The sequence below is a fragment of the Oncorhynchus keta genome, chromosome 3 (genome assembly GCF_023373465.1).
Source record: "Oncorhynchus keta strain PuntledgeMale-10-30-2019 chromosome 3, Oket_V2, whole genome shotgun sequence".
Classification (NCBI taxonomy): Eukaryota; Metazoa; Chordata; class Actinopteri; order Salmoniformes; family Salmonidae; genus Oncorhynchus; species Oncorhynchus keta.
In genome coordinates, this window is record NC_068423.1 from 4,369,811 (window position 1) to 4,396,211 (window position 26,401).

The window sequence follows — 26,401 nt, forward strand, 5'->3', positions numbered from 1 at the left end:
TACACTGCATCGGCAAGATAGAACAGGCGCCTCCGGTAAGACAAGAGGTGGCGGTCTGTTTAAATTTGTAAACAACAGCTGGTGCCCGACATCTAATAGTAAGAAGGTCTCGAGGTTTTGCTCGCCTGAGGTAGAGTATCTCATGATAAGCTGTAGACCACACTATTTACCAAGAGAGTTTTCATCTATATTCTTCATTGCTGTCTATTTACCACCACAAACTGATGCTGGCACTAAGACCGCACTCAATGAGCTGAATACGGCCATCAGCAAACAGGAAAATGCTCATCCAGATGCGGCGCTCCTAGTGGCCGGGGACTTTAATGCAGGGAAACTTAAATCCGTTTTACGTCCTTTCTACCAGCATGGTCAATGTGCAACCAGAGGGAAAGACAATCTAGACCATCCTTTACTCCACACACAGAGATGTGTACTAAGCTCTCGCTTGCCCTCCATTTGGCAAATCTGACCATAATTATATCCTCCTCATTCCTGCGTACAAGCAAAAACTAAAGCAGGAAGCACCAGTGACTAGGTCAATAAAGAAGTAATCAAATGACTTAGATGATAAGCTACAGAACTGTTTTTTAGCACAGACTGGAATATGTGACTGAGCTAGAGTGTAGAGCTATCGCTATCAAGGAGTGGGACTCTAACCCGGAAGCTTATAAGAAATCCTGCTATGCCCTCCAATGAACCATCAAACAGGCAAAGCGTCAATACATGACTAAGATTGAATCGTACTACACCGGCTCCGATGCTCGGCGGATGTGTCAGGGCTCGCAAACTATTATGGACTACAAAGGGAAGCACAGCCGCAAGCTGCCCATTGACATGAGCCTACCAGACGAGCTAAATTACCTCTATGCTCGCTTCGAGGCAAGCAACACTGAAGCATGCATGAAAGCATCAGCTGTTCCGGACGATTGTGTGATCACACTCTCCGTAGCCGATGTAAGACCTTTAAACAGGTCAACATTCACAAGGCCGCAGGGCCAAACGGATTACCAGGACGTGTACTCCGAGCATGCGCTGACCAACTGGCAAGTGTCTTCACTGACATTTTCAATCTGTTCCTGACTGATTCTGTAATACCAACATGTTTCAAGCAGACCACCATAGTTCCTGTGCCAAAGTACACTAAGGTAACCTGCCGAAATGACTACCAACTCGAAGCACTCACGTCTGTAGCCATGAAGTGCTTTGAAAGGCTGGTCATGGCTTACATCAACACCATAATCCCAGAAATCCTAGACCCACTCAAATGTGTATACTGCCCTAACAGATCCACAGATGATGCATTCTCTATTGCACTCCACACTGCCATTTCCCACCTAGACAAAAGGAACACCTAAGTGAGAATGCTACCACTCAGCGCTCAACACCATAGTCCCTCAAAACTCATCACAAAGCTAAGGACCCTGGGACTAAACACCTCCCTCTGCAACTGGATCCTGGACTTCCTGACGGGCCGCCCCCAGGTGGTAAGGGTAGGTAACAATACATCCGCAATGCTGATCCTTAACATGGGGGCCCCTCGGGTGCGTGCCCTGTCCCCTCCTGTACTCCCTGTGCACTCATGACTGCATGACCAGGCACGACTCCAACACCATCATTAAGTTTGCAGATGACACAACAGTGGTAGGCCTGATCACTGACAACAATGAGACAGCCTATAGGGAGGAGGTCAGAGACCTGGCCGTGTGATGCCAGGACAATAACCTCTCCCTCAACGTGATCAAGACAAAGGAGATGATTGTGGACTACAAGAAAAGGAGGACTGAGCACCATTCTCATCGATGGTGCTGTAGTGAAGCAGGTTGAGAGCATCAAGTTCCTGGGTGTCTACATCACCAACAAACTATCATGGTCCAAACACACCAAGACAGTCGTGAAGAGTGCAGGAGACTGAAAAGATTTGGCATGCGTCCTCAGATGCTCAAAAGGTTCAATAGCTGCACCATCGAGAGCATCCTAACTCGTTGCATCACTGCCTGGTTTGGCAATTGCTCAGCCTCCAACCACAAGGCACTACAGAGGGTAGTGCGTACGGCCCAGTACATCACTGGGGCCAAGCTTCCTGTCATCCAGGACCTCTATACCAGGCGGTGTCAGAGGAAGGCCCTAGAAATTGTCAAAGACCCCAGCCACCCTAGTCATAGACTGTTCTATCTGCTACCGCACGGCAAGCGGTACCGGAGCACCAAGTCTAGGTCCAAGAGGCTTCTTAACAGTTTCTACCCACAAGCCATAAGTCTCCTGAACATCTAATCAGATGGCTACCCATACTATTTGCATCCCCCCCCCTTACTCTGCTGCTACTCTCTGTTTATTATCTATGCATACTGTAGTCACTAACTCTACCTACATGTTACCTCAATTACCTCGACCAACCTGTGCCCCCACACATTGACTCTGTGCCGGTACCCCCTGTAAATAGCTTCGCTACTGTTATTTTACTGCTGCCCTTTAATTGTTCTTCTTTACTTTGTCTTAAAACTGCATTGTTGGTTAAGGGCTTGTAAAGTAAGCATTTCACTGTCAGTTGTATTCGGTGCGTTTGAGAAATACATTTTGATTTGAATATGTCGAAAGTGACTTTTATTTTGAACTCTTTTGAAATTCTATGACCCGGAAGTATTTCATTTGTGGTTCTGACGAGACGATGATCTGACAAATGTTGTTTATGTCCAATCTTTCTCTAATATGTTGTTAAATGTCCCCGTCTAGAGCTATCGAATCGAGAATCTGGCGGACACCCCAGCACAAAAGTCGGTTTGTGATTAACTTGCATTTCAGGCGGATTCCATGCTCGAAGGAGTGAGAGGAGAAGCCAAATGGGTAAGGTTCCATTAATAGTATTTATCCCTGTACGTTATTTGTCGTGAAAATGTAATGTAAATATCTGTCATTAACCACGTTTCCATCCACAGTTTTTATGCGAGAAAAGTCCCTTCGCGACAGCTGTGGAAGTGTTGGTGTAATGTTATAAATGCCGACAGATATTTAGTTTTTTTGACATTGTATCTTTTTGTGTCGGTAAAATTCATTATGATGGAAATGGCGGTGGAAACGCCTTTATGCGCAAATGTTGATATAACCATCAAATCGAAGTACATTTGGAGGCACGCGATGATATGGTGTGTGGTCATCCCACTAGTACGACTCGGGAAACCATACAGTTTATTAAAATGCATATGAAATACGTTACGATTAACTTCACATGGTGGTGAAAGTGCACGGTGTTGAGCTTGATGCTGCTTTCCAATTAATATCGAGGGTATTAGTCTAGGGACATGATGCTTGACAAATACAAATAGTATCGCTTTTATCCATAATAATCTCAACATGTAGAATAGACAACCCGCACAGCCTACCCGCAATGTATCTGCAAGCTGTTGGCTATAGAGCTCAGGTGCCAAGACCAGAGTAGGCACATTTGCTATTGTGACAAAACTATCGCTAAGAGTTGAAAATGCGATTGAAACATATTGAAATTTAGATTATTATTCGGTACATGAAAATGTAAGTGTAAATGTTGTGTAATACGCACTGATTTAAAAAAAAAATCCGCAATAAATCCATTTGGTGGGAAAAAATGGCATATTTTCAAGAATATTCGCACGAAAATCTGTCGCCATTTGGATGAAAACCTAGCCACTGCCTTGGAAGTCTTGCACTCAATGCAGTTGCATTGTTTCATTCATGTGATACATTTTACACCACGTTTTAACTGTATTTCTAGTGTTGATTTTTAAAAGTTTTGCACCTCATCTATTAAGCAGATGGAAGCCTTCGAAAGATGTCTAAAATTGAGCGTCTGAACGCCCGTGTGGCGAAACTGCTGACGGTGGCGGTGCATGAGGTTCTGCAGGTGGTTAAAGAGACGGTGTCAGAGTATCAGGAGAACACGGCCAGAACTCAAAGAGAGAATGCGAGTCTGAGGAAAATTCTGCAGGAACTCCAGGATAAAATGAAGAGAGAGAACACAGGTGAGTCCGAGTAGTGAGTGTATGCTAGGCGATGTTCCCTTGCGCATTGTACTCTAAACTAGGTCTTCCACCTCAAAGCACAAGAGGATTTTGACACCCACCATCTCAGATTATGAAATGGTTTCTGTTGTTAAACAGATAATATTAGCATTCCTACAACATTATTTTGTTGAAATATACTTTTGAGCTCTTTGAAATTAAGCAAATTGATGGCACCCAAATTGTCCATTTAAATGTATAGGATTCATATTAGAGGTCGACTGATTATGATTTTTCAGCGCCGATAACGTTTGTTGGAGGGCCTAAAATATCCGATAACAATTAATCATCTGATTTATTTATTTGTAATAATGACAATTACAACAATACTGAATGAACACGTATTTCAACTCAATATAATACATCAATAAAATCAATTTAACCTCAAATAAATAATGAAACATGTTCAATTTGGTTTAAATAATGCAAAATAATGAAGTATGAAAATGCGAATATATAGTTGAAGTTGAAAGTTTACATATGCTTATGTTGGAGATATTGAAACTCGTTTTTCAACCACTCCACAAAGTTCTTGTTAACAAACTATAGTTTTGGCAAGTCGGATAGGACATCTACTTTGTGCATGACACAAGTAATTTTTCCAACAATTGTTTACAGATTATTTTACTTATAATTCACTGTATCACAATTCCCGTAGGTCAGAAGTTTACATGCACTAAGTTGACTGTGCCTTTTAAACGGCTTGGAAAATTCCAGAAAATTATGTCATGGCTTTAGAAGCTTCTGATTGGCTATTTGACATCATTTGAGTCAATTAGAGGTGTACCTGTGGATGTATTTCAAGGCCTACCTTCAAACACAGTGCCTATTTGCTTGACATCAGGGGAAAATCAAAAGAAATCAGCCAAGACTACAGAAAAGCAATTGTAGACCTCCACAAGTCTGGCTCATCCTTGGGAGCAATTTCCAAATGCCTGAAGGTACCACATTCATCTGTACAAACAATAGTATGCAAGTATAAACACCATGGGACCAAATCAATCCCAGAACAACAGCAAAATACCTTGTGAAGATGCTGTAGGAAACGGGTACAAAAGTATCTATATTCACAGTAAAACAAGTCCTTTATCGACATAACCTGAAAGGCCGCTCAGCAAGGAAGAAGCCACTGCTCCAAAACCACCATTAAAAAAAGCCAGACTCCGGTTTGCAATTGCGCATGGTGACAAAGATTGTACCTTTTTTCTTATCGTACTCTCTGGTCTGATGTAACAAAAATTGAACCGTTTGGCCAAAATGACCATTGTTATGTTTGGAGGAAAAAGGGGGAGGCTTGCAAGCCGAAAGAACTCCATCCCAACCGTGAAGTACGAGGGTGGCAGCATCATGTTGTGGGGGTGCTTTGCTGCAGGGGGGACTGGTGCACTTCACAGGATGGAAAATGATGTGGATACATTGAAGCAACATCTCAAGACATGCTTGGTCGCAAATGGGTCTTCCAAATGGACAATGACCCCCAAGCATACCTCAAAAGATGTTGCAAAATGGCTTAAGGACAACAAAGTCAAGGTATTGGAGTGGCCATCACAATGCCCTGATCTCAATCCTTTAGAAAATGTGTGGGCAGAACTGATAAAGCGTGTGTGAGCAAGGAGGCCTACAAACCTGACTCGGTTACACCAGCTCTGTCAGGAGGAATGGGCCAAATTCACCCAGCTTATTGTGGGAAGCTTGTGGAAGGCTACCTGAAACATTTGACCCAAGTTAAACATGTGTATGTAAACTTCTGACCCACTGGGAATGTGATTAAATAATTAAAGCTGAAATAAATCATTCTCTTTACTATTATTCTGACATTTCACATTCTTAAAATAAGGTGGTGGTCCTAACTGTCCTAAGGCAGGGACTTTTTACTCGGATTAAATGTCAGGAATTGTGAAAAACTGAGTTTAAATGTATTTGGCTAAGGTGTATGTAAACTTCCGACTTCAACTGTAGGTACCATTTACTTGCATTGGATTTGTGCCACAAATGCTAAAAAGTTAGCATTTGAAATGGTGGCCAGGTAAACAACCAAAGCAAGGGTTGCTGTCATACTGTTCTAAAACCAATATGTAATTTGGGTGAGCTATCCATTTAACAAAAATCACATAATAGCAGAAACAGCACTATCTAGTGGTTAGAAACTGGTAATATCAGGATGTAAAATGGGACATAAGCCTAACAATTTCAATTACTAATTTATCTGAATTGGGGGGAAGAAATCACCAAATTCACTGAGAATACATTACATAGAATGAAGAAACAATACTCCGAGCTGCAGTTCCATACTATTTGTCAGCCGTAGAGAACTGAAACTGTAGACTCGTTTTGGGGGTGGGATTGGTGTGGTGTGACCGTGGGTGGCTTTTGACCATTTCTTTGCATTCCTCATGTCTTACTCATTGTTAGAAGAAAGTTGGGTCCAAATAGGACGTTAGGTACTATATTTATTGACTTTTTACAGTGCCTTCAGAAAGAATTCACACACTCCTTGACTTATTACACATTGGGGAAAGGGGGATACCTAGTCATTGTGTTACAGCCTGAATTCAAAATGGATTAAATGCTTTTCTCTCTCACCCATCTACACACAATACCCTATAATGACAAAGTGAAAGCATGTTTTCAGAAAATGTTTGTACATTTATTTCCAACTTAAATACAGAAATGTTTCATTTAGATAAGTGTTCACACCCCTAAGTCAATACATGTTAGAGCAGTAATCTGCCAAAGTAGAGCTGCCAAAGGTGATTCTGTCTTTGTGTAAGTCTAAGAGCGTTCTACTTTGGCAGATTTTGCCTGTGCTTAGCTTTATTCAGTTTATTTTTATCCTGAAAAAACTCCATAGTCTTAGAATAAAATATACACCAAAACAGTAATTTGGTAAAGTGTCTTACTTTGAAAATGTTGCATACCAATAACATGATTTAGCCATCACCATGCTTGAAAATATGAAGAGTGGTACTCTGATGTTTTGTGTTGGATTTGCACCTAACATAACACTTTGTATTCTGGATATTTTGTTGCACGCTTTTTTTTTTTTTTGTAGTACTACTTTAGTGCCTTATTGCAAGCAGGGTGCATGTTTTGGAATATATAAAAAAAAAATCTGAACAGGCTTCCTTCTTTTCACTCTGTCATTTAGGTTAGTATTGTGGAGTGACTACAATGTTGTTGATCCATCCTCAGTTTTCTCCCATCACAGCCATTAATCTCTGTAACTGTTTTAAAGTCACCTTTGGCCTCATGGTGAAATCCCTGAGCGGTTTCATTCCCCTCCGGCATCTGAATTATGAAGGACGCCTGCCTGTGTCTTTGTAGTGACTGGGTGTGCTGATACGCCCATCCCAAAGTGTAATTAATAACTTCACCATGTTCAAAGGGATATTCACTGTCTACTTTTTTTTTTTTTACCCATCTACCAATAGGTGCCTTTCTTTGTTGAGGCATTGGAAAACCTCCCAGCTCTTTGTGGTTGAAATACACTGCTTGACTAAGGGACCGTACAATTATCTGTATGTGTTTGGGTACAGAGATGAGGTAGTCTTTAAAAAATCATGTTAAACACCATTATTGCACACAGTGAGTCCAAGCAACTTATGTTACTTGTTCAGCAAATGTTATATTCCTGAATGTATTTAGGCTTGCCATAAGAAAGGGGTTGAATACTTATTGACTCGATTTCAGTTTTTCATTTATTTATGAATTTGTAAAAATTTCTAAAAACATAATTACACTTTGACATTATGGGGTATTTTGTGCAGGCCAGTTACACAATCTCTTGCTGAAATGACATGGAATGACCCAACCCTAACAAGCTCCAGGGACTAGCCTCTTGTTTGGTCTCCAGGAGATTGAGAACAAACTAAATACAGAAAGACACATTTACATTTCACAATGGACAAATAAAATGGTATTGCTTATGACCACCATCAGCTACCCTCCCCCAGTCAATTGCCTATTTCCTTGCTATAAGCCAATATGCATCTTGTTCATGTTCACAGGTGCTGTGCAGACTGTGACTGTCCAACTTGAGCTGCAGAATTGTAAGCAGGAACTTTCTCTGGGGGAGGACACTGAACTTTTCCCGTCTGAAGAGGAGTTGACAGAGATTCTCTCTCCAGAGCCACATGATGGGCTTACCAGCGAAAAACCCTTTGGAGTCCAAACATTTGGCTTTCCTCCTATCAGTTTGAAAAAGAAGAGCAGGTCGTTCCATTCAGCGTGTGGCCCAAGGAGCTTGCTGGCCGAGGAACGACCAGAAACGACCACACAGAGCAGAGAGTTGGATCTTAAATCTGAGATAGGACATGATACACATGTAAAGGAACACCACACTCTGGTGACTGATACTGCGCTGTCAGAAACACTATTGAGTCATATGAACTCCACTCACACTGTTTCAAACTCACTTTTCCCAAACGATTCCCCTCAGGCCTCTCAACCACTGCTGACTTTTGAGGAGATCAAACCAGAACCCGAAGTGGAAGCGTATGTCACATATTCAACACCAAAGCATTTTTATGACTGTGCAGGCTCAAGCCACATTTTACCCCAAACACAACTCAATCGAGAGCCTCTTCAACCTAACTCAGGGTCTTATGAACTTGTGTACTTCCAGCCTAACCAAAACTGCTCAGGGGAATCATTTGCATTGGGAAACAATGCTGAATCGGCATTGGACAGATTTGAGGAACAGCACAATACCCTCCCGTTTAGGAAATCTTTTGGTGGAGCAGGAGGGTTGAGAATACTCCAGCGACATCTCGGTAGTGAGAAGCGCTACTGCTGTCCTCTGTGTGGCCGGTGCTTCAGTCACGCTGGTGATTTTAAAAAACACAAGAGGGTCCACACTGGTGAGAAGCCATACTGTTGTTCTGTGTGTGGAAAGCGTTTCAGTCAGTCAGGCTACCTAAAAATACACCAAAGGTACCACACTGGAGAGCGACCGTATGGCTGTACCCAGTGTGGGAAACGCTTCAGTCATTCTAGTAATTTCAAGAAGCACCAGCTCACTCACCTAGGATCAGTGCCATAATGTATGAGAACATAAGGGATCTTTGACTGAGAACTATGGCATTCCGTTAATTTAGTTGGTCAGATTAAGTGTATGGGGGAAATGTTCAGGAAAGTGAAAGGATAATATCTAACAGGAGAGAATTGCTTACTTTGTGTTTAACTTGACATAATTACTAATCTTTGGTAGAGTTTTCTGATGTGGACAGTATTGTGAAAAGCTGGTATTGACATTTTCAGCACCAAATCTCACTCAGAATTAATGAGCAAGACCACAAATTACTGTATTATTCGTGACAATGGTGGTGTGGGTCTGGGAATCTTCCTATTTGATATTTACTACTAGTAAACCTCTAAATTTGATTAGAATGTGTAATTCTTGTAATTTTGAATAAACAAATATTTTTATCCAAAACAAAATGTACGTACATTACATGTATGTGTTTAATAAAATATATTACACTGTTGGGACTACATATAATGATAATGAAAATCACTGTCAAAGTGAAACACGAATTTGAGGGCGCGTCCGTTCTGGCAACCGCCCCTTTACGTGACTTGCGGAAGTGACGAGCCCTGTGCTACAACAAAACAGTTCAGCCGTTGTCCACAAATGGATACAGGTGAGACATTTTATGTTGAACTTGCATTTTGATCGCTCAGACGACGACGAAGAAGAAAAAAACATCGGAGCCAAAACAGACATTGATGTAGTCGGAAGCTAACGTTAGCATGTCAGAGCCTCTACGTGTTAATATCTGTAACCTTAGCAGCTAGTTAGCTTACAACAGCTACCATTGGACGGTCATCGATGGCTTCAAAGTAAGCCCTGCCCTGCCTTTTTACATGAAACTTGGACGTTCTCACAGTCATTCACTGCACTTTGTAGTCCTGTAACCTAATTTGTAAATCATGTCGAAAATTGAGCGTCTGAACGCCCGTGTGGCGAAACTGCTGACGGTGGCGGTGCATGAGGTTCTGGAGGTGGTGAAAGAGACGGTGTCTGAGTACCAGGAGAAAACAGCCAGAACTCAGAGAGAGAACTTGAGTCTGAGGAGGAGACTACAGGAACTTCAGGAAAAGATGAAGAGAGAAAACACAGGTGAGATTCAATGCTTGTTGTTGAAGTAATAGACCTAGTTGACTGTAAAAATGAGGAGGGCCTGACTCTGTTTCTGCTCTGAGTCTATTATGTTGGGTTGCTCAGATGAGACTGCTATCAAGTTGTTGGGGGTAGTTTTCCTCAAAAGCACATGTAGCAGAAACTAGGTAAATTCTGATGTTTAGATAGTCCTTTAGTTATTCATCTGTGAGGACAGATGAGAAACGCTGTTGTGATATGCCTGATCAAATTAATACAATCAACAATTGTTACCCTCTGTGGTGTTTGGTGTGGTTTTCTGATACCATCTTTGTCATTGGCAGCTCAACAGTCTGCCCCTGCTCCCACAGCCATTTCAGGTAAAACCGAGCAGGAGGAGGGAAGCGAGGGCAGCCCCTGGCCGCAGGACCCAGAGTCTACACAGTACGAGGACAAACCATTGCTCACCCAGAAACCGTGGAGGAGACTGGAGATCGAGTACAACAACTCACTGGAGCTAGACCACTTGGAGGACTCCGAGACTGAGTGTAATGTCACACTAACGTTAGCCGAGCGTAGCGGAGAGCCTCCCGAGAGGTTGTCACAGGTGACAGAGGCAGCCCTGACTGTATACATGCCTCATTCTCTGTGTGACGCCGACCTAGACTCCATGCACACTGGACATATGTCCTCCAACATGTTACCCCTAAGCCATCCCAGCTCTCCTCCTCACCCAGCTCTGTTCTCGGGTGAAATCAAAACCGAACCTGAGCACTTGGAATATTCCTCTGCCCCCCAAGAGACACCAGACCAGAACCCATTTTTTGAGTGCGAAGACTCCAATAGTAGTGCAACACATAATCACAGTGCCCCGGAACCCATGCAGAACAACCCGGAAATGCACGGTGTAGTGCACTACATCAACGCAGAAGGTCTAAACACCTTTGTGGACACGTTTCCCTTCACATGTCACCCAGAGTTGGTCCAGGACGCCAGGCGACAAAATAGGCCTCTGCTTAGGCGTGAAGAGAGCCACAGCTGCATCCTGTGCGGGAAGACGTTCAGCCGGATCGGGAATCTTCGAATCCACCAGCGCTGTCACACAGGGGAGAAACCCTACTGCTGCCTGCACTGTGGGAGACGCTTCAGTCACGCTGGGAACCTGCAGAAACACAAGAGGGTTCACACTGGGGAAAGACCGTATGGCTGCCAACAGTGCGGCAAGACTTTCAGTCAGTCCAGTCACCTTAAGAAGCATCAGAGAATTCACGTTGTCCGGCATCTTAGTGTTGAATAAAGTTTCAGACTTTCAGATTTAATCGTCCTTGAATCAAAAGTGAAGTGCATTTGTTGAACTTTGGCCTGTTTGTATGGATGTTGGGGTGATTTTTGTGCTGCACCCCCGACGCATAGTGTGCCACTTACTACATGGTCACAAGGTATAACGTAGACCACACTTTTTGAGAGTGAAATTGGAGCTAGTTTGTGTAACAGCGTTGTCTGTCCCTCTCCATGCTCGAACCAGGGACCCTCTGAACACAACAACTGTCTCCAAAGTATCATTAACTATTGCTCCACAAAAGCTGCAGACCTTGCAAAGCATGGTAAACAACTACTTCAAGGTCTCGGAGCAGGTGATCTCACCGATTTGAACGCTACTGGTGCACGCCGCTAACTAGCTAGCCAAATTTTTACATTGGCTGCACTCAACCTACTTTGACCTCCTCTGGACAAAGCCCAACTGAGTGATCCCGGTCAAAAGCATTCATGTAACAGTGTTGCTTCCGTCCCTCTCCTTTCTTGAACCAGGGACCCTATGAACACACCAACAAACTGTCACCCACAAAGCATTGTTACCGGTCACTCCATAAAAGCTCCGGTTTTTGCAGAGCAAGGGAAACCTCTACTTCAAAGTCTCAGAGCGGGTCTACTAGTGCGCACCGCTAACTAGCTAGCCATTTCACATCGGTTACACTGGGATCAAACCAGCAACTGGCCTGTAGAGCCAACAACGTGACTGTGACTGCACTAATTGCATTCCCTATAGTCAACTCATGGAAGTGTTTGTAAGATCATTACAATGTGAGTTATCTTAATTGACATAATCAAGCATGGATCAATACACACTATATGGACTGACCGTGTGTATGCAGCATGTGTTTCATAGATAAGCTGTTCAAATAAATGTATAATTGGTTGATGTGTGACAGCATTGGATACTTACAGGCTCATTGGATAATTCACCCAAATGACAAAATCACATATGGGTTTCCTTACCCTGTAAGCATAACGTCCTGTGGTTTGTTTCATTGATTCTCCCCTTAAAATGACCCTAATTCATCGGAGTGGATCAGCTTGAGCAAAGTGAGGTGTAGAATCACTGATCTACATAGTAGATAATAGTATTCCCTGCCAAATAATAGGCTTTGTACAATTAAGTTTTGTAGAGCTTTGCCTCCACTGGCTTAGGCGATCCCACAGCCAAACACTCTCACACAACCAGACATTGATTGATTGGACACAGCGTATGTCAACTAGAAAAGGACGTTTTAGTAGAAACTTTGTGCACTTGCTCAGCTGGCTCAAAGTATTATTATTAATAGTGGAAAAAGTTCACATATTGAGATATCTTCCAAGAAAAGATGGGGGTGGCAGGTAGCCTAGTGGTTAGAGTGTTGGACTAGTAACCAAAAGGTTGCAAGATCGAATCCCCGAGCTGACAAGGTAAAATCCTGTTGTTCTGCCTCTGAACAAGTCAGTTAACCCACTCGGCTGTCATTGAAAATAAGAATTTGTTCTTAACTTACTTGCCTAGTTATATAAAGGTTAATAATCATTTAAAAAAACAATACCTTCAAATGCTAAGTTTAAAAATGGTTATCATTGAAGCAGCTGAAGTAAGAATGCATTGAAACCCATCTTAATTCATGCAAACCCTTCACGTGTGGGAAATGGTCTACATGGATAGGGCTAAATGCACATGTTTGTTACAGAATAAATACGAAAAGCAGATGCATAACCATGATTTTGGAGTTAATGGGGATATTATTAGACCAAAGGTGAGTACACAACAGTTCACCAGGCACAAGTCTTAATCCAAACATTACATTGATTTTAAATGTGTATTTTATATTTACTGTACTTTTCGCCGCATTTGTTGATAATGAAATCAGAAACTACTCTGGATACATTTAGTAACAAGACTATTACTGGAAAATTGTGGAAGACAAAAATGACAAGGGTGAAAGGACTAACTGGTCTCCCAAGTGACCACACGCCTCTCAAGTGTCTACAGTTCCTAATCCATTTCAATGCACTTTTATGACTCAAAGAAGTCTTCAACTAGGTACATTTATTTTACCTATATGATCTGACAGTGTTAGGCTTTCACAAGGCAATTCAGAGAAACAGATTGTAATTTTGGTTCACATAGAAAGGAGACACGAGTACATTCAGGTGCGTGTGCCACAGCAAATTTTCTTCCCCATAAACGAACAGGTTCATTGTGTTCAGAACAACCCAGTGTATGATGACATAACAGACAACAACAAAATTGCAGAAGTTGCCCAATTATCGGGAGGGATGGGGGCAACTTCTTGTTGCGTGCGGTGCTCAAATTCAGAATGTCTTGTCAGTCAAAATACACAATGCTGTGAATTGCCATGTATAGCATGTTGCTGTACACTACGTTCCAATTTAGGTGCTTATTAGTGTCCAAATATGCCATTTTCAACCCATATATACGGGTATGAGTGTGAAGGGCTTACATGCTCATGGATTAGAAGGTATCAAAAAGCTGAATGTAAATATTGTTAGCATAGCTTTCACCTGGTTAGTCTGTCATGGAAAGAGCAGGTGTTCTTAATGTTTTGTGTGCTCAGTGTATGAATGCTCTCTGCCTAAATTGAAATGTTTATTTATACAATGACAAAAATAGTACAATAAATGTAAGTACCTGACGATAGACACAAGGAAGCACAATAGATGTACAGGACAACAGTATGTTGATGGCTGTAGGTTTGTGATTTTGTCTCTTTTAACATGGGAATAACTGGGAGCTAATGTGACCATTACAATTAGAGCATGCTAGCTAACTCGCTCTTACAGCAATAACATACAAAACACATCCCAGGATGCATCAAATATCTAACAGGTACTGTTCAAAAGTTTGTGGTCACTTAGAAATGTCCTCGTTTTTGAAGGAAAAGCACTGTATTTGTCCATTTTAAAATGAAATCAAATTGATCCGAAATGCAGTGTAGACATTAATGTTGTAAATGACTATTGTGCTGGAACCTGCAGATAATTTAAAAAAAAAATGTAATGGAATATCTTCATAGGCCCATTATCAGCAACCATCACTCCTGTGTTCCAATGGCACTTTGTGTTAGCGAATCCAAGTTTGTCATTTTAAAAGGCTAATTGATCATTAGAAAACCCTTTTGCGATTATGTTAGCACAGCTGAAAACTGTTGTGTTGATTAAAGAAGCAATAAAACTGTCCTTCTTTAGACTAGTTGAGTATCTGGAGCATCAGCATTTGTGGGTTCAATTACAGGCTTAAAATGGCCAGAAACAAAGAACTTTCTTCTGAAACTCGTCAGTCTATTCTTGTTCTGAGAAATGAAGGCTATTCCATGTGAGAAATTGCCAAGAAACGGAAGATCTCTTACAGCACTGTGTACTACTCCCTTCACAGAACAGCGCAAACTGTCTCAAACCAGAATAGAAGAGGAGTGGAAAGGCCCGTTGTACAACTGAGCAAGAGGACAAGTTCATTAGTGTCTAGTTTGAGAAACAGGCGCCTCACAAGTCCTCAACTGGCAGCTTTATTAAACAGTAGCTGCAAAATACCAGTCTCAACATCAATAGTGGAGGCGACTCCGGGATGCTGACATTCTAGGAAGAGTTTCAAAGAAAAAGCCATGTCGCAGATTGGCCAATAAAAGGAAAAGATTAAGATTGGCAAAAAAACACAGACACTGGACAGAGGAAGATTGGAAAAAAGTGTTATGGACAGACAAATATAAGTTTGAGGTGTTCGGATCATAAAGAACATTTGTGAGACGCAGAAAAAAAATAAAGATGCTGGAGGAATGCTTGATACCATCTGTCAACTCGCACACACATTGTAAATATGAAAAATAGAATACAGTATTTCAGAACATGACCTACCGCTTGAACGTCAATATCAGACTGGGAAGAATTTAAGTTTGCGATCTCCCCCCTATCTGCAAGCATGACCAATGTCATAATATTAATATGTAAATTCAACCAACCAATGAGAATACATAAACATCTAATACATATTTCTGCAGTGTCAAGTGGAAACATAACCAACCCTGTTACTCTAATTTCCTGTACTTGGACAGAATGTTTTACTACATTACACAACCTCACGTTTTGACCACATTGAATGAGTGTGTATTTGCACATCCTTTTTAACTCATTAGTGATACACATTCATAGTCAACACAATGACACAAAATCGATTGCTCAAAACAGAGCAATATCATTGGTTTTGCACTGTTGATTTTATGGTATGGACTGGTGGTCTTCTACTTTAAATTTTCTAACTCAAATGGCGTGGAAAATTTGAAAGCTCCCTGTATAAAAGACGCTGGCCTCGTACCAATTCATGGATTTGAGAGTTAAACTATCACTCAAATAACAACCAATCCTTGTCACTGTTGATATCCTATGGCGGGTCGTGATTTGTTGAAATGAAATAACAAAGCAATTGATTTGTTTCCTTCTCTGTTTTGGCAGCCTTCCATCCGACATTCTAGAACACGTGTCAAGCTCATTCCACCTAAGGCTGAGAGTCTGTGGGTTAGTAAAGAATGAATTAGTAAGGAACTCCTCTCACCTGGTTGTCTTGGTCTTAATTGAAAGGAAAAAACAAAAACCGCAGACACTCGGCCCTCATTGGAATTAGTTTAAAACCCCTGTTCTAGAATTTAGATTACTGTCTTTTAGCAAATTCTCTTCTAACCATGTAAATTATTCTCAGATTCATTGTGGCCTTTGAATAGTGTTTGTTTAAACATTTCATACACCTCAAATGTTTGCCCCCCGCTCTACTGATTTCAAATTGATATCGATATGAGTGATTAACAAAATAGTGTTTGTTGCGTTTACCTTTCCACGTTGGCGACCCACTTGAAACAAAATGCAACAATCCAAACTGTAGCTGGCTGTCTTCTACAAGTCATCCTCTAACCAGTGATATACAAATTATTCCCAGATTCTGTGTTTTTATTTTAGTAAGGTTAATTTTAACCGGATGTAAGGTGGTGGCAGCATCATGTTGTAGGGGTGCTTTGCTGCAGGAGGGACTGGTGCACTTCACAAAATAGATGGCATCATGAGGGCGGAAAATTACGTGGCTATATTGAAGCAACATCTCAAGACATTAGTCAGGAAGTTAAAGCTTGGTCGCAAATGGGTCTTCCAAATGGACAATGACCCCAGGCATACTTCCAAAGTTGTGACAAAATGGCTTAAGGACAACAAAGTCAAGGTGTTGGAGTGGCCATCACAAAGCCCTGACTTCAATCCTATAGAAAATTTGTGGTCAGAACTGAAAAGGTGTGTGCGAGCAAGGAGGCCTACAAACCTGACTCCATTACACCAGCTCTGTCAGGAACAATGGGACAAAATTCACCCAACTAATTGTGGGAAGCTTGTGGAAGGCTACCTGAAATGTTTGACCCAAATTAAACAATTTAAAGGCAATGCCACCAAATACTAATTGAGTGTATGTAAACTTCTGATCCACTAGGTAAGTGATTAAATAAATAAAAGCTGAAATAAATAATTCTCTCTACTATTAATCTTACATTTCACATTCTTAAAATAAAGTGGTGAACCTAACTGACCTAAACAGAGAGTTTTTACTAGGATTAAATGTCAGGAATTGTGAAAAACTGAGTTTAAATGTATTTGGCTAAGGTGTATGTAAACGTCTGACTTCAACGGTATGTACAGTTTATCCACAACCATTGCAACTCTGTCACTCCGGCCCCCTGTGTTCTCACATGACAGGATAGAGTACATTGCATCTCTGGTTTATGTCATGGGGAAAGTGGTCATTCATCCCATAGTTGGCTCCTTTTAATTCTCTGCCCCTGGTTTTGACCATTCCCTTCTGTTGGAAATGTTTAAAGAGCGCAATAATTGCGTGAGGTATGGCTCTGAAGGGTTTCCCCATTCTATGCACCCTGGAGAATGTGATTTTCTCCACGACATTGGAGGGCAGTTTCAGCTTTTCAGTCATAAATTCCTTCACATTATCATCTGGTTAGATTTAGTCTATCTCAGGAATCCATGAAACATTCCTTGAGATTGTACATCAAGCAGTGACTCCTTCAGTGTTCTATTCTCCCGATGAATTGTCTCAACTGCATTCTAAATGTTTTGTACAGCACCTTTCAAAGATTTGTTCTCCTTCTTCAGTTTGTCTTTTTTCCTTTTAGCTGAACTCCAAACTAGGTGTCAGTTCTGAGATGCTCTGTTGGATTGTCTCTAGCATCTCCAGTTTCGTCAGCTTTTTGTTGATAGCCTCCAGCAGTCCCTGACATGTCCATAGCCTCCGTGCTGAAAGACTCTCCTTCGCCAGTGGTTTTGGATGAAGAAGGCCCTGGTTGTTACTTTTTGCGCGGTAGGCATATGACGGAGCAAGCGCAGCTGCTGCCTTTGACATGTTTCATGTTTCATGTCCAACGGTGCATGGTAGTGGTGGTCTAAAAAGCATTCTAGCTCCTGCATTAACTCTGGCGCATTGTTTTTGCTTAAAATGTTCATTACTACACAGTGTATCCTTGTGAATGGAAATATACTGTATGCTCATACATACATCTATATTACTTAGATTGAGAAAACAAGTGTGTTCCAGGATTCATCCAATGGCATTGTGGAGTATACCACCTCAGCCACCAGCTTCCTCAAGTCCCCAAAGTGACCGAACGTATAGATCCAAACCAGAAGTCATGGATTACAGGCAACATCCACACCGAGCTAAAGGCTAGAGCCGTCGCTTTCAAGGAGTGGGACACTAACCCGGACACTTATAATAAACTCTGCTATGCTCTCAGAAGAATCATCAAACAGGCAAGCGTGAATACAGGACTAAGGTTGAATCCTACTACACCGGCTCTGACGCTCGTCGGATGTGGCAGGGCTTGCAAACTATTACGGACTACAAAGGGAAACCCAGCCGTGAGCTGCCCAGTGACACAAGCCTACCAGATGGGCTAAATGCCTTTTAATGCTTGCTTCGAGGCAAGCAACCCTGAAGCATACATGAGAGCACCAGCGGTTCCAGATTACTGTGTGATCACGTTCTCCGTAGCCGATGTGAGCAAGACCTTTAAACCTTTAAAATTCACCGCTGGGCCAGGCGGATTACCATGTACTCGAAGCATGCGCGGACCAACTGGCAAGTGTCTTCACTGACATTTTCAACCTTTATCTGACCGAGTCTGTAATTCCTACATGTTTCAAGCAGACCACCATAGTCCTTGTGCTCAAGAATGTGAAGGTAACATGCCTAAATGACTACCGCCCCGTAGCACTCACGTCAGTAGCCATGAAGTGCTTTGAAAGGCTGGTCATGGCTCACATCAACAACATCCCGGAAACCCTAGACCCACTCCAATTCGCATACCGCCTGAACAGATCCACAGATGACAGAATCTCAATTGCACTCCACACTGCCCTTTCCCACCTGGAGAAAAGGAACACCTATATGGTTGGGCTCCCGAGTGGCGTAGCAGTCTAATGCACTGCATCTCAGTGCTAGAGGTGTCACTACAGACACCCTGGTTCGAATCCAGGCTGTAACACAACCGGCTGTGATTGGGACTCCCAAAGGGCAGCGCACAATTGGCCCAGTGTTGTCCGGGTTTTCCCGCTATAGGCTGTCATTGTAAATAAGAATTTGTTCTTATCTGACTTGCCTAGTGAAATAAAGGTTTAAAAAAAGTTACTTGACTGTAGTCAGCGTTCAACACCATAGTGCACACAAAGCTCATCACTAAGCTAAGGATCCTGGGGCGAAACACAACCCTCTGCAACTGGATCCTGGACTTCCTGATTGGCTGCCCCCCAACAACACTTCTGCCATGCTGATCCTCAAAACGCGGGCCCCTCAGGGGTGAGTGCTTATTCCCCTCCTGTACTCCCTTTTCACCCACGACTGTATGGTCAAGCACGACTCCAACACCATCATTAAGTTTGCTGACGACACAACAGTGTCACAGACAACGATGAGACAGCCTATAAGGAGGAGGTCAGAGACCTGGCAGTGTGGTGCCAGGACAATAACGTCTCCCTCAACGTGAGCAAGACAAAGGAGCTGATCTTGGACTATAGGAAAATGAGGGACAAACACACCCCCATTCAAATCGACGGGGCTGCAGTGGAGCGGGTTGAGAGCTTCAAGTTCATTAGTGTCCACATCACCAACAAACTATCATGGTCCAAACACAGCAAGGCAGTTGCAAAGAAGGCACGACAAAGCCTATTCCCCCTCAGGAGACTGAAAAGATTTGTCACGGGTCCCTAGATCCTCAAAAAGTTCTACAGTTACACTGTCAGAGCACTGGTTGCATCACCACCTGGTATGGTAACTGTTCGGCATCTGACCGTAAAGTGCTACAGAGGGTAGTGCGTACGGCCCAGTACATCACTGGGGGCAATCTTCCTGCCATCCAGGACCTCTATATTAGGCGGTGTCAGAGGAAGGTCCCCCAAAAAATCTATGACTCCAGTCACCCAAGTCATAGACTGTTCTCTCTGCTACCACATGGCAAGGGGTACCGGAGCACCAAGTCTAGGTCCAAAAGGCTCCATAGCAGCTTCTACCCCCAAGCCATAAGACTGCTGAACAATAGCTTCTAGCCCCCCTTTGTTTTTACACTGCTGCTGCTCGCTGTTTATTATATATGTATAGTCACTTTACCCCTACCTACATGTACAAATTATTTCCATTACCTCGACTAGCCTGTACCCCTGCACATTGACTCGGTACTGGTAGCCCCTGTATATAGCCTCGTTATTGTTATTTTATTGTGTTACTTTATTTACTTTAGTTTATTTAGTAATGCTGTCGTTTTTACGTGTATGTTTTGAAAAACATTTTTTAATGTTAAACCCTTCTGGAAACAGTGAAGAAGTAGAGGAATATGGGTCCAGGGCTAGGGATCCTAACATGCTGATCGCACACTCCATCGCATGCATGTTGATTTTGTCCCCACACCAAAACTGATCAGGACACACAGGTTGAAACATCTAAAGAAACTCTGAATCAATTATATTCATTTGGGGACAGGTTGAAAAGCATTAAACATTTATGGGCATTTAGCTAGCTAGCTGTTGCTAGCTAATTTATCCTGGGATATAAACATTGGGTTGTTATTTTACCTGAAATGCTCAAAGTCCTCTACTCTGACAATTAATCCACAGATAAAAGGGTAAACATTTGTTTCTAGTAATCTTTCCTCCTTCAGGCTTCTTCTTCTTTGGAATTTATGTGGCGGTTGGCAAACAACTTTAAAAGGTGCATTACCACAACCATCTGGAGTGTGGACCTCAGTTCATCTTTCAATCACCCATGTGGGTATATGCTCCTAAAAACCAATGAGCAGATGGCACATGGGTATTTGCTCCTAAAAACCAATGAGGAGATGGGAGAGGCAGGACTTGCAGCGTGCTGAGCGTCACAAATAGAACCAAGTTCTATTTTAGTGCCTGACCACGCTGATGCTTGCTAATACGTGCGAGCAGCGTGGGTGCAATGATTGAATATCATGTATGTGGACACTTATTTTGCTATGCTCGCGCACGTGACATTTCCGGTCTGGTCGGCATGTAAGAGGTTCTACGTTCTCTGCTGAGGCAGGGAATGATCGGAATAACATGTGCTTCAGTATGGTTGGCTTCTTATCGTTCATAGCCATGGTTATCAACTGTAACACAGAAATGGAATGTAAATAACAGAAAATAGATGTTGTTGTGGCAGCAGCAGAGAAGTACTTGGGTTATTGATATTTTACTGCAGAGGAGTAACAAAGTGTGTTGAACGATAATGTCTCGGCCTCCCAGAATGCCGGCCTGGTGTAGGATCAGATAGGGTCAGGTAGTGGAATAGTGGTGAGGTTTTATTGGTTGTAAGGTTAGATGGTAGGGGAATTTTTCTTCCCTTCCCTTTTTGTGTCACAAAGTGTAATGAATTCACTTTCCAGAACAATAGACGAAACAGATGAATTGGGAGTCTGTGATCATCCTCACACTCCCGTACAGTAGGTGGTGGTGTATGCACCTTTCATTTAGTTGCGATCCACCAATACAAATTTAAAGAAGAAGAAAATCTGTGACCAGGTTTTGTGACGCTCGTTATTTGGTGCGACGCAGACAGGGTGGTGTGAGTGGTGAAACAGAAGAGAAATGTGATGTCAGAAGAGTTACAGGGTGTATTGAGTGGTAGTTTCTCATCCTTTCAGGCTGTTGGCCTGGGGTAGGACTAAATAGATTTAAATAGTGGAGTGGGTTTTTAGTAAGTGTAGAGAATTTGTTTATTTTATTATTTAAGAAATTAAAAATAAACCAAGTTTAATAAGGGAGTTGTACTCCAGTCTAGTAGGTGGTGGTAATGCAACCTTTTTTGGATGACAATCGCTTTTCAACCTCATCGAAGAATATCCGTGACCTGGAAGTACTTCTTTATTCCTGCCTGCTTCACAGCGGGCGTCACACTTAGAGGCTGCTGCGTGTTTTTTTTCTACCAAAACATGAACCTTAGTTCAATTAGTTAACCTGTATTCATACGAGGATTATTTCGTTTACAATGTACATTTTATCAACATTACTTTAAAAAGTTGTAAGCCAAAGGTTGGACACGTTTTTTTTCTGGCGACTGTGGTGTACTGTGCTAACTAACGCGCTAGCTGGCTAGCCCATTCCCCATACAAACTTGTCTGTTGTTTTGGACACCGAGTCGGCGGATAAGGGTCAACAAAGAGAGGTATCTATTGTTTGACTTTTTTGTGTAAACTTGAGTGTCATACACAAAGTGTATCCCACTCACTGGCTGGGTTTTCAACACTAGAGTGTGTTGTCACGATATCAGAATTTCTTTCGATACCAGGTTTAGTAACTCGATACCATGGCACTTGATCCAGACGTATAACTCAGCTAACGTTACTGCTGTTTTATCGTTGGATATCTTTTGAGTTCAATATCATTACATTTGAAATTTTATGTCAACATTTTTCAGAGACAGCCATGTATGCATCAATTAATAAATTGTACAATCATGATTAATTTGACTGTTTTTACCAATGTAACTACATAACGGTAATCATTTATTTGAATGGTAAACCTCTATTGGTAAACATGGTAAATCAAGATGGCCTAGGCGGCCTATTCACAATACAGGTGTAAGCATATTCAATGAGTAAGTGTATACATTGAGTTATTGTGCTTGTTTTCACTATTCAAATCCAATTGTAGTGGTCCTTCTGTAGCTCAGTTGGTAGAGCATGGCGCTTGTAACGCCAGGGTAGTGGGTTCGATTCCCGGGACCACCCATACATAGAATGTATGCACACATGACTGTAAGTCGCTTTGGATAAAAGCGTCTGCTAAATGGCATATATTATTATTATATTATATTATTTGTCACATGTGCCGAATACAAGCGTAGACCTTTACTTATAAGCCCATAACCAACAATGCAGTTTTAAGAAAATACTTTCAAAAATATTTAATGTGGCTACAGATGACAATTTGTTTCCCTCCCAATTGGGACTTATTTTATTGTACTGATCAACATTTACAATCTCTTCTTTTATAAAATCCATTAATTAAGTCATTCATGACGAGGCATATAGGCCATCTGTAAGTAGCCCATCCATCTACCTCATCCCCATATTGCTATTTATTAATATTTTTGCTCCTTTGCACCCCAGTATCTCTACTTGCACATTCATCTACTGCACATCTATCACTCCAGTGTTTAATTACTAAATTGTTATTACTTTGCCACTATGGCCTATTTATTGCTTACCTCTCATGTCTTACCTAATTTGCACACACTGTACATAGATTTTTTTTCCTATTGTGTTATTGACCGTACGTTTGTTTATTCCATGTGCAACTCTGTTGTGTGTCGCACTGCTTTGCTTTATCTTGGCCAGGTCGCAGTTGTAAATGAGAACTTGTTCTCACCTGGCCTACCTGGTTGAATAAAGGTGGAGAAAAAATGTCCATATAGTCTGAGGGAGACGTTACAGACGGTGGGAAAGTATCTTTGGATGTGATGCAGAGACGATTAAGTGAATTAATAACGTTTTTGGTGACACAGCTTTGAAATCAGCATATTTTGCACAATGATTTGCATTATATCACAAACAAAGTGCTAGGGTTGTGAATTGTTTGATGTTAGCTTCAGCTGTAAGCTAGCAATGAAAGTTAACCTACAATTACCACTGGAAGCTACCGGTATCATCTTGCATTATTAGGATTCTAGCCTGTATGGACATTGTTTCGTGAACAGTTTCAACATTTCTACATGCCGTGTTGCATTATTCAAGTGTGGTAACTTCTGTGCAGCATGAGTGAGGAGCTAGCAATGAGTAAATGGAGCAGGTAAGAGGCATGAACGGTGCGCTCACTGCAGAATGGGACATCTGCTGCGCTGATAGACTTCATCCTCTCAATCATTATACGACTTGAGACACATTTGACAGAAGTACAGAAAGTAACCAATTCTAGTACCGAACCGTTTTTCCATGTTCTAGTATTGAAGTTTCAGTATACTGTGCAACACTACACTACAGAAGTACAACCAAAGAGGGTGACCAACCAATGAGCATTCTCATTGGTTGAGCATTCTGTTCGAATTGGGTAAGCTGCTCAATATTTCATTCAATAACAGTCAATCCCTCCTATCAATATCTAGCGGCAGGTGAATTGACACTGCACTGTTTGCTTATCATGAAAGTAATGCAATAGTTTTTGGTCCAGACCAGCAGACTCCTCTGTTTATGTTCCTTTCAGGATGTCCAAAATTGAGCGTCTGAATGCCCGTGTGGCGAAGCTGCTGACGGTGGCAGTGCATGAGGTTCTGGAGGTGGTGAAAGAGACTGTGTCAGAGTACCAGGAGAAAACAGCCAGAACTCAGAGAGAGAATGAGAGTCTGAGGAGAAGACTGCAGGAAATGCAGGACAAGATGAAGAGAGAGAACACAGGTGAGTCAGGATAGTGTCTCAGTGGTGGTGGTGGGTCGCTGGCCAACATAATCAAATCAATAAGATGGCATTTTCTGCCGCTTGCTCAAGTTCACCCTTTCACTGTTTTGTTTTGCAGCTGCTCAACTTGCAACATTTCCTGCGACTGGTGGCCGTGGAAGAGTGGCCATCGAGAAACCGTCAGAGCAGGGTTGGAGCCCTAGTCTGAGGCAGGACAGCCCAGAGCCCACACAGGTAGATGAGAAACCAGCGCTCACTTTCGAACAGACTGTGAGACTAAGGCAGGAGGAGGAGGAGTACAATGCACTGGAGCTGGATCAAACAGCACACTATGAGACAGAGTGTAACTTTACCTTAACCTTACCCGGGCATCACGAGGAGGTGGCACGGCAATCAGATGAAGCCGTTTCGGTCCACATGCCTCAGGGTGTGAAAAATGACTCGCACTCAGACTTGAATAGCACTTCACAGGGAAACACCCAGCTTGGCATCAATCTGACTGTTATCAAGACGGAACCCGAGCCCACCGAGTGCTCAGCACCCGAACCGTTGACTATCCCGGAGACCTTTGATTGTGTCGATTTAAGCTGCAATTCCACACGCTACGACCCAACAATGAATGCTCACAAGTCTCATGTGAGCACTGGACCATATAACGAACTCGTATTCGTCCACTCGAGTCACAACAGCGTCGGGAGGAGGTTTGGGTTTGGGAAAAACAGTAGGGACGGGAGGAAACACCATAGGCAACACTTCAGGAGGGATGAGCCGCACAGCTGCTTTGTGTGCGGCAAGACGTTCAGCCGGGTGGGGAACCTGCGTATCCACCAGCGCTGTCACACGGGCGAGAAACCCTACTGCTGCCTTCAGTGCGGCCGGTGTTTCAGTCAGGCCGGGGACCTCAAAAAGCACAAAAGGGTCCACACAGGGGAGAAGCCATACTATTGCGGCCAGTGCGGCAAGAGCTTCAGCCGTGGGGAGAACCTAAAGAGGCATCAGAAGATCCACATCGGAGAGACCTTACACCTGCAGCAGGCATGGAGAGATCAACAGTCAAACTAGGTGTTCAAAGCAATCTTTTGAGAAAAAACTATATAAATGCACATACAGTGCATATGAATGAATGCACATGCAGTGCGTGGTACTGAAATTAACATGAGATCTGCAGTGCTGAAAAAGTAAAGTGACTGGGTCATACTCATGGGTGGATTGGCTGTATTATTCAGGTTATCGATTTAGTCAATGGGTAACATGTATTTTGACCATAAGTGGATGGCATACCTTTGATCCACTGGAGTGTTCATTATTCAATAGGCAAACCTCTTATCACTGGCTTTTGAATAAGAGAGTGCGGTGTAAGCAACAAAATAATGTTTTGTACACTGAAACATGTATCTCCTCTGTACACATACAGGAAAGACTTGGATGTTGTGTGACAAATCGAGCATTACAACATTGTGTTCATGATGATTAAAGAGAGAAGTGAGCAAACTGAGGACTTGGGTCAGGACTCTCTTTCTACGTGTCAGAACAAGTAAATATAATTAATTGAACAGGCTTGCGACCTCTAATGCAGAGGAGTAGGCAACCCTGGTCCTGTAGTGCCTATGGCATGTAATATTTTTGTTTTAACCTACCTGGAAGCCCAGAGTGATATACCAAAATGTATGGATATACTGACATGTCTTTCCACCCTAACAATGGAAGTCGTTCACAAAGCAGCACGGTGGGCTGTCTAGCTCCTGCCTATCCTTTTGAATTGGTGGATACAGCTCATTATTGTAATCTATTTTTTAATATTCGATTTGGTTTGATATCAACGGCCAGTATTCAATGGAGAGAGATGCTATGCTACTAGCCTCATGACATGAATATGCTTGATTAAAAACATGTCAGTATTATGAAACTTCTTGCTTGGTGGGCTAAAAAACAACTCCTGCTAGAGAGAGAGAGATTTTCCTCCGATTTGGGCGTCTCTTCCTCTTCGGATATAACTACGAATGAAGCTGGATCGACTC

General features: G+C 42.3%; 3 protein-coding genes across 7 annotated transcripts; all 3 read left to right on the plus strand.

Annotated features, from left to right (window-relative positions):
- The first annotated feature begins 2,626 nt into the window (after positions 1-2,626).
- On the plus strand, positions 2,627-9,456 carry LOC118364218 (zinc finger and SCAN domain-containing protein 2-like). 3 transcript variants are annotated; one of them, XM_035745557.2, is made up of 3 exons: positions 2,627-2,841; positions 3,783-3,992; positions 8,039-9,456. In XM_035745557.2, exons 1-3 carry the CDS (start codon positions 2,838-2,840, stop codon positions 9,070-9,072), a joined length of 1,248 nt encoding a protein of 415 aa, XP_035601450.1. In that variant the 5' UTR covers positions 2,627-2,837; the 3' UTR covers positions 9,073-9,456. The 3 variants fall into 3 exon arrangements, with proteins under 3 accessions (XP_035601450.1, XP_035601461.1, XP_035601470.1); XM_035745568.2 differs by having other exon boundaries at positions 3,786-3,992; XM_035745577.2 differs by lacking the exon at positions 2,627-2,841 and adding an exon at positions 3,112-3,525 and having other exon boundaries at positions 3,786-3,992.
- A 97-nt stretch (positions 9,457-9,553) lies between these two features.
- LOC118364229 (RB-associated KRAB zinc finger protein-like) lies at positions 9,554-14,647 on the plus strand. Of its 2 annotated transcripts, none has more exons than XM_035745589.2 (2): positions 9,554-10,152; positions 10,476-14,647. In XM_035745589.2, the coding sequence occupies exons 1-2, from the start codon at positions 9,963-9,965 to the stop codon at positions 11,426-11,428; spliced, it is 1,143 nt and encodes a 380-aa protein (XP_035601482.1). In that variant the 5' UTR covers positions 9,554-9,962; the 3' UTR covers positions 11,429-14,647. The 2 variants fall into 2 exon arrangements, with proteins under 2 accessions (XP_035601482.1, XP_035601490.1); XM_035745597.2 differs by having other exon boundaries at positions 10,503-14,647.
- A 6,901-nt stretch (positions 14,648-21,548) lies between these two features.
- On the plus strand, positions 21,549-25,878 carry LOC118364238 (zinc finger protein 184-like). Of its 2 annotated transcripts, XM_035745608.2 has the most exons (3): positions 21,549-22,156; positions 24,193-24,383; positions 24,502-25,878. In XM_035745608.2, the coding sequence occupies exons 2-3, from the start codon at positions 24,194-24,196 to the stop codon at positions 25,443-25,445; spliced, it is 1,134 nt and encodes a 377-aa protein (XP_035601501.1). In that variant the 5' UTR covers positions 21,549-22,156; position 24,193; the 3' UTR covers positions 25,446-25,878. The 2 variants fall into 2 exon arrangements, with proteins under 2 accessions (XP_035601501.1, XP_035601511.1); XM_035745618.2 differs by lacking the exon at positions 21,549-22,156 and having other exon boundaries at positions 22,176-24,383.
- The last annotated feature ends 523 nt before the right edge of the window (positions 25,879-26,401 follow it).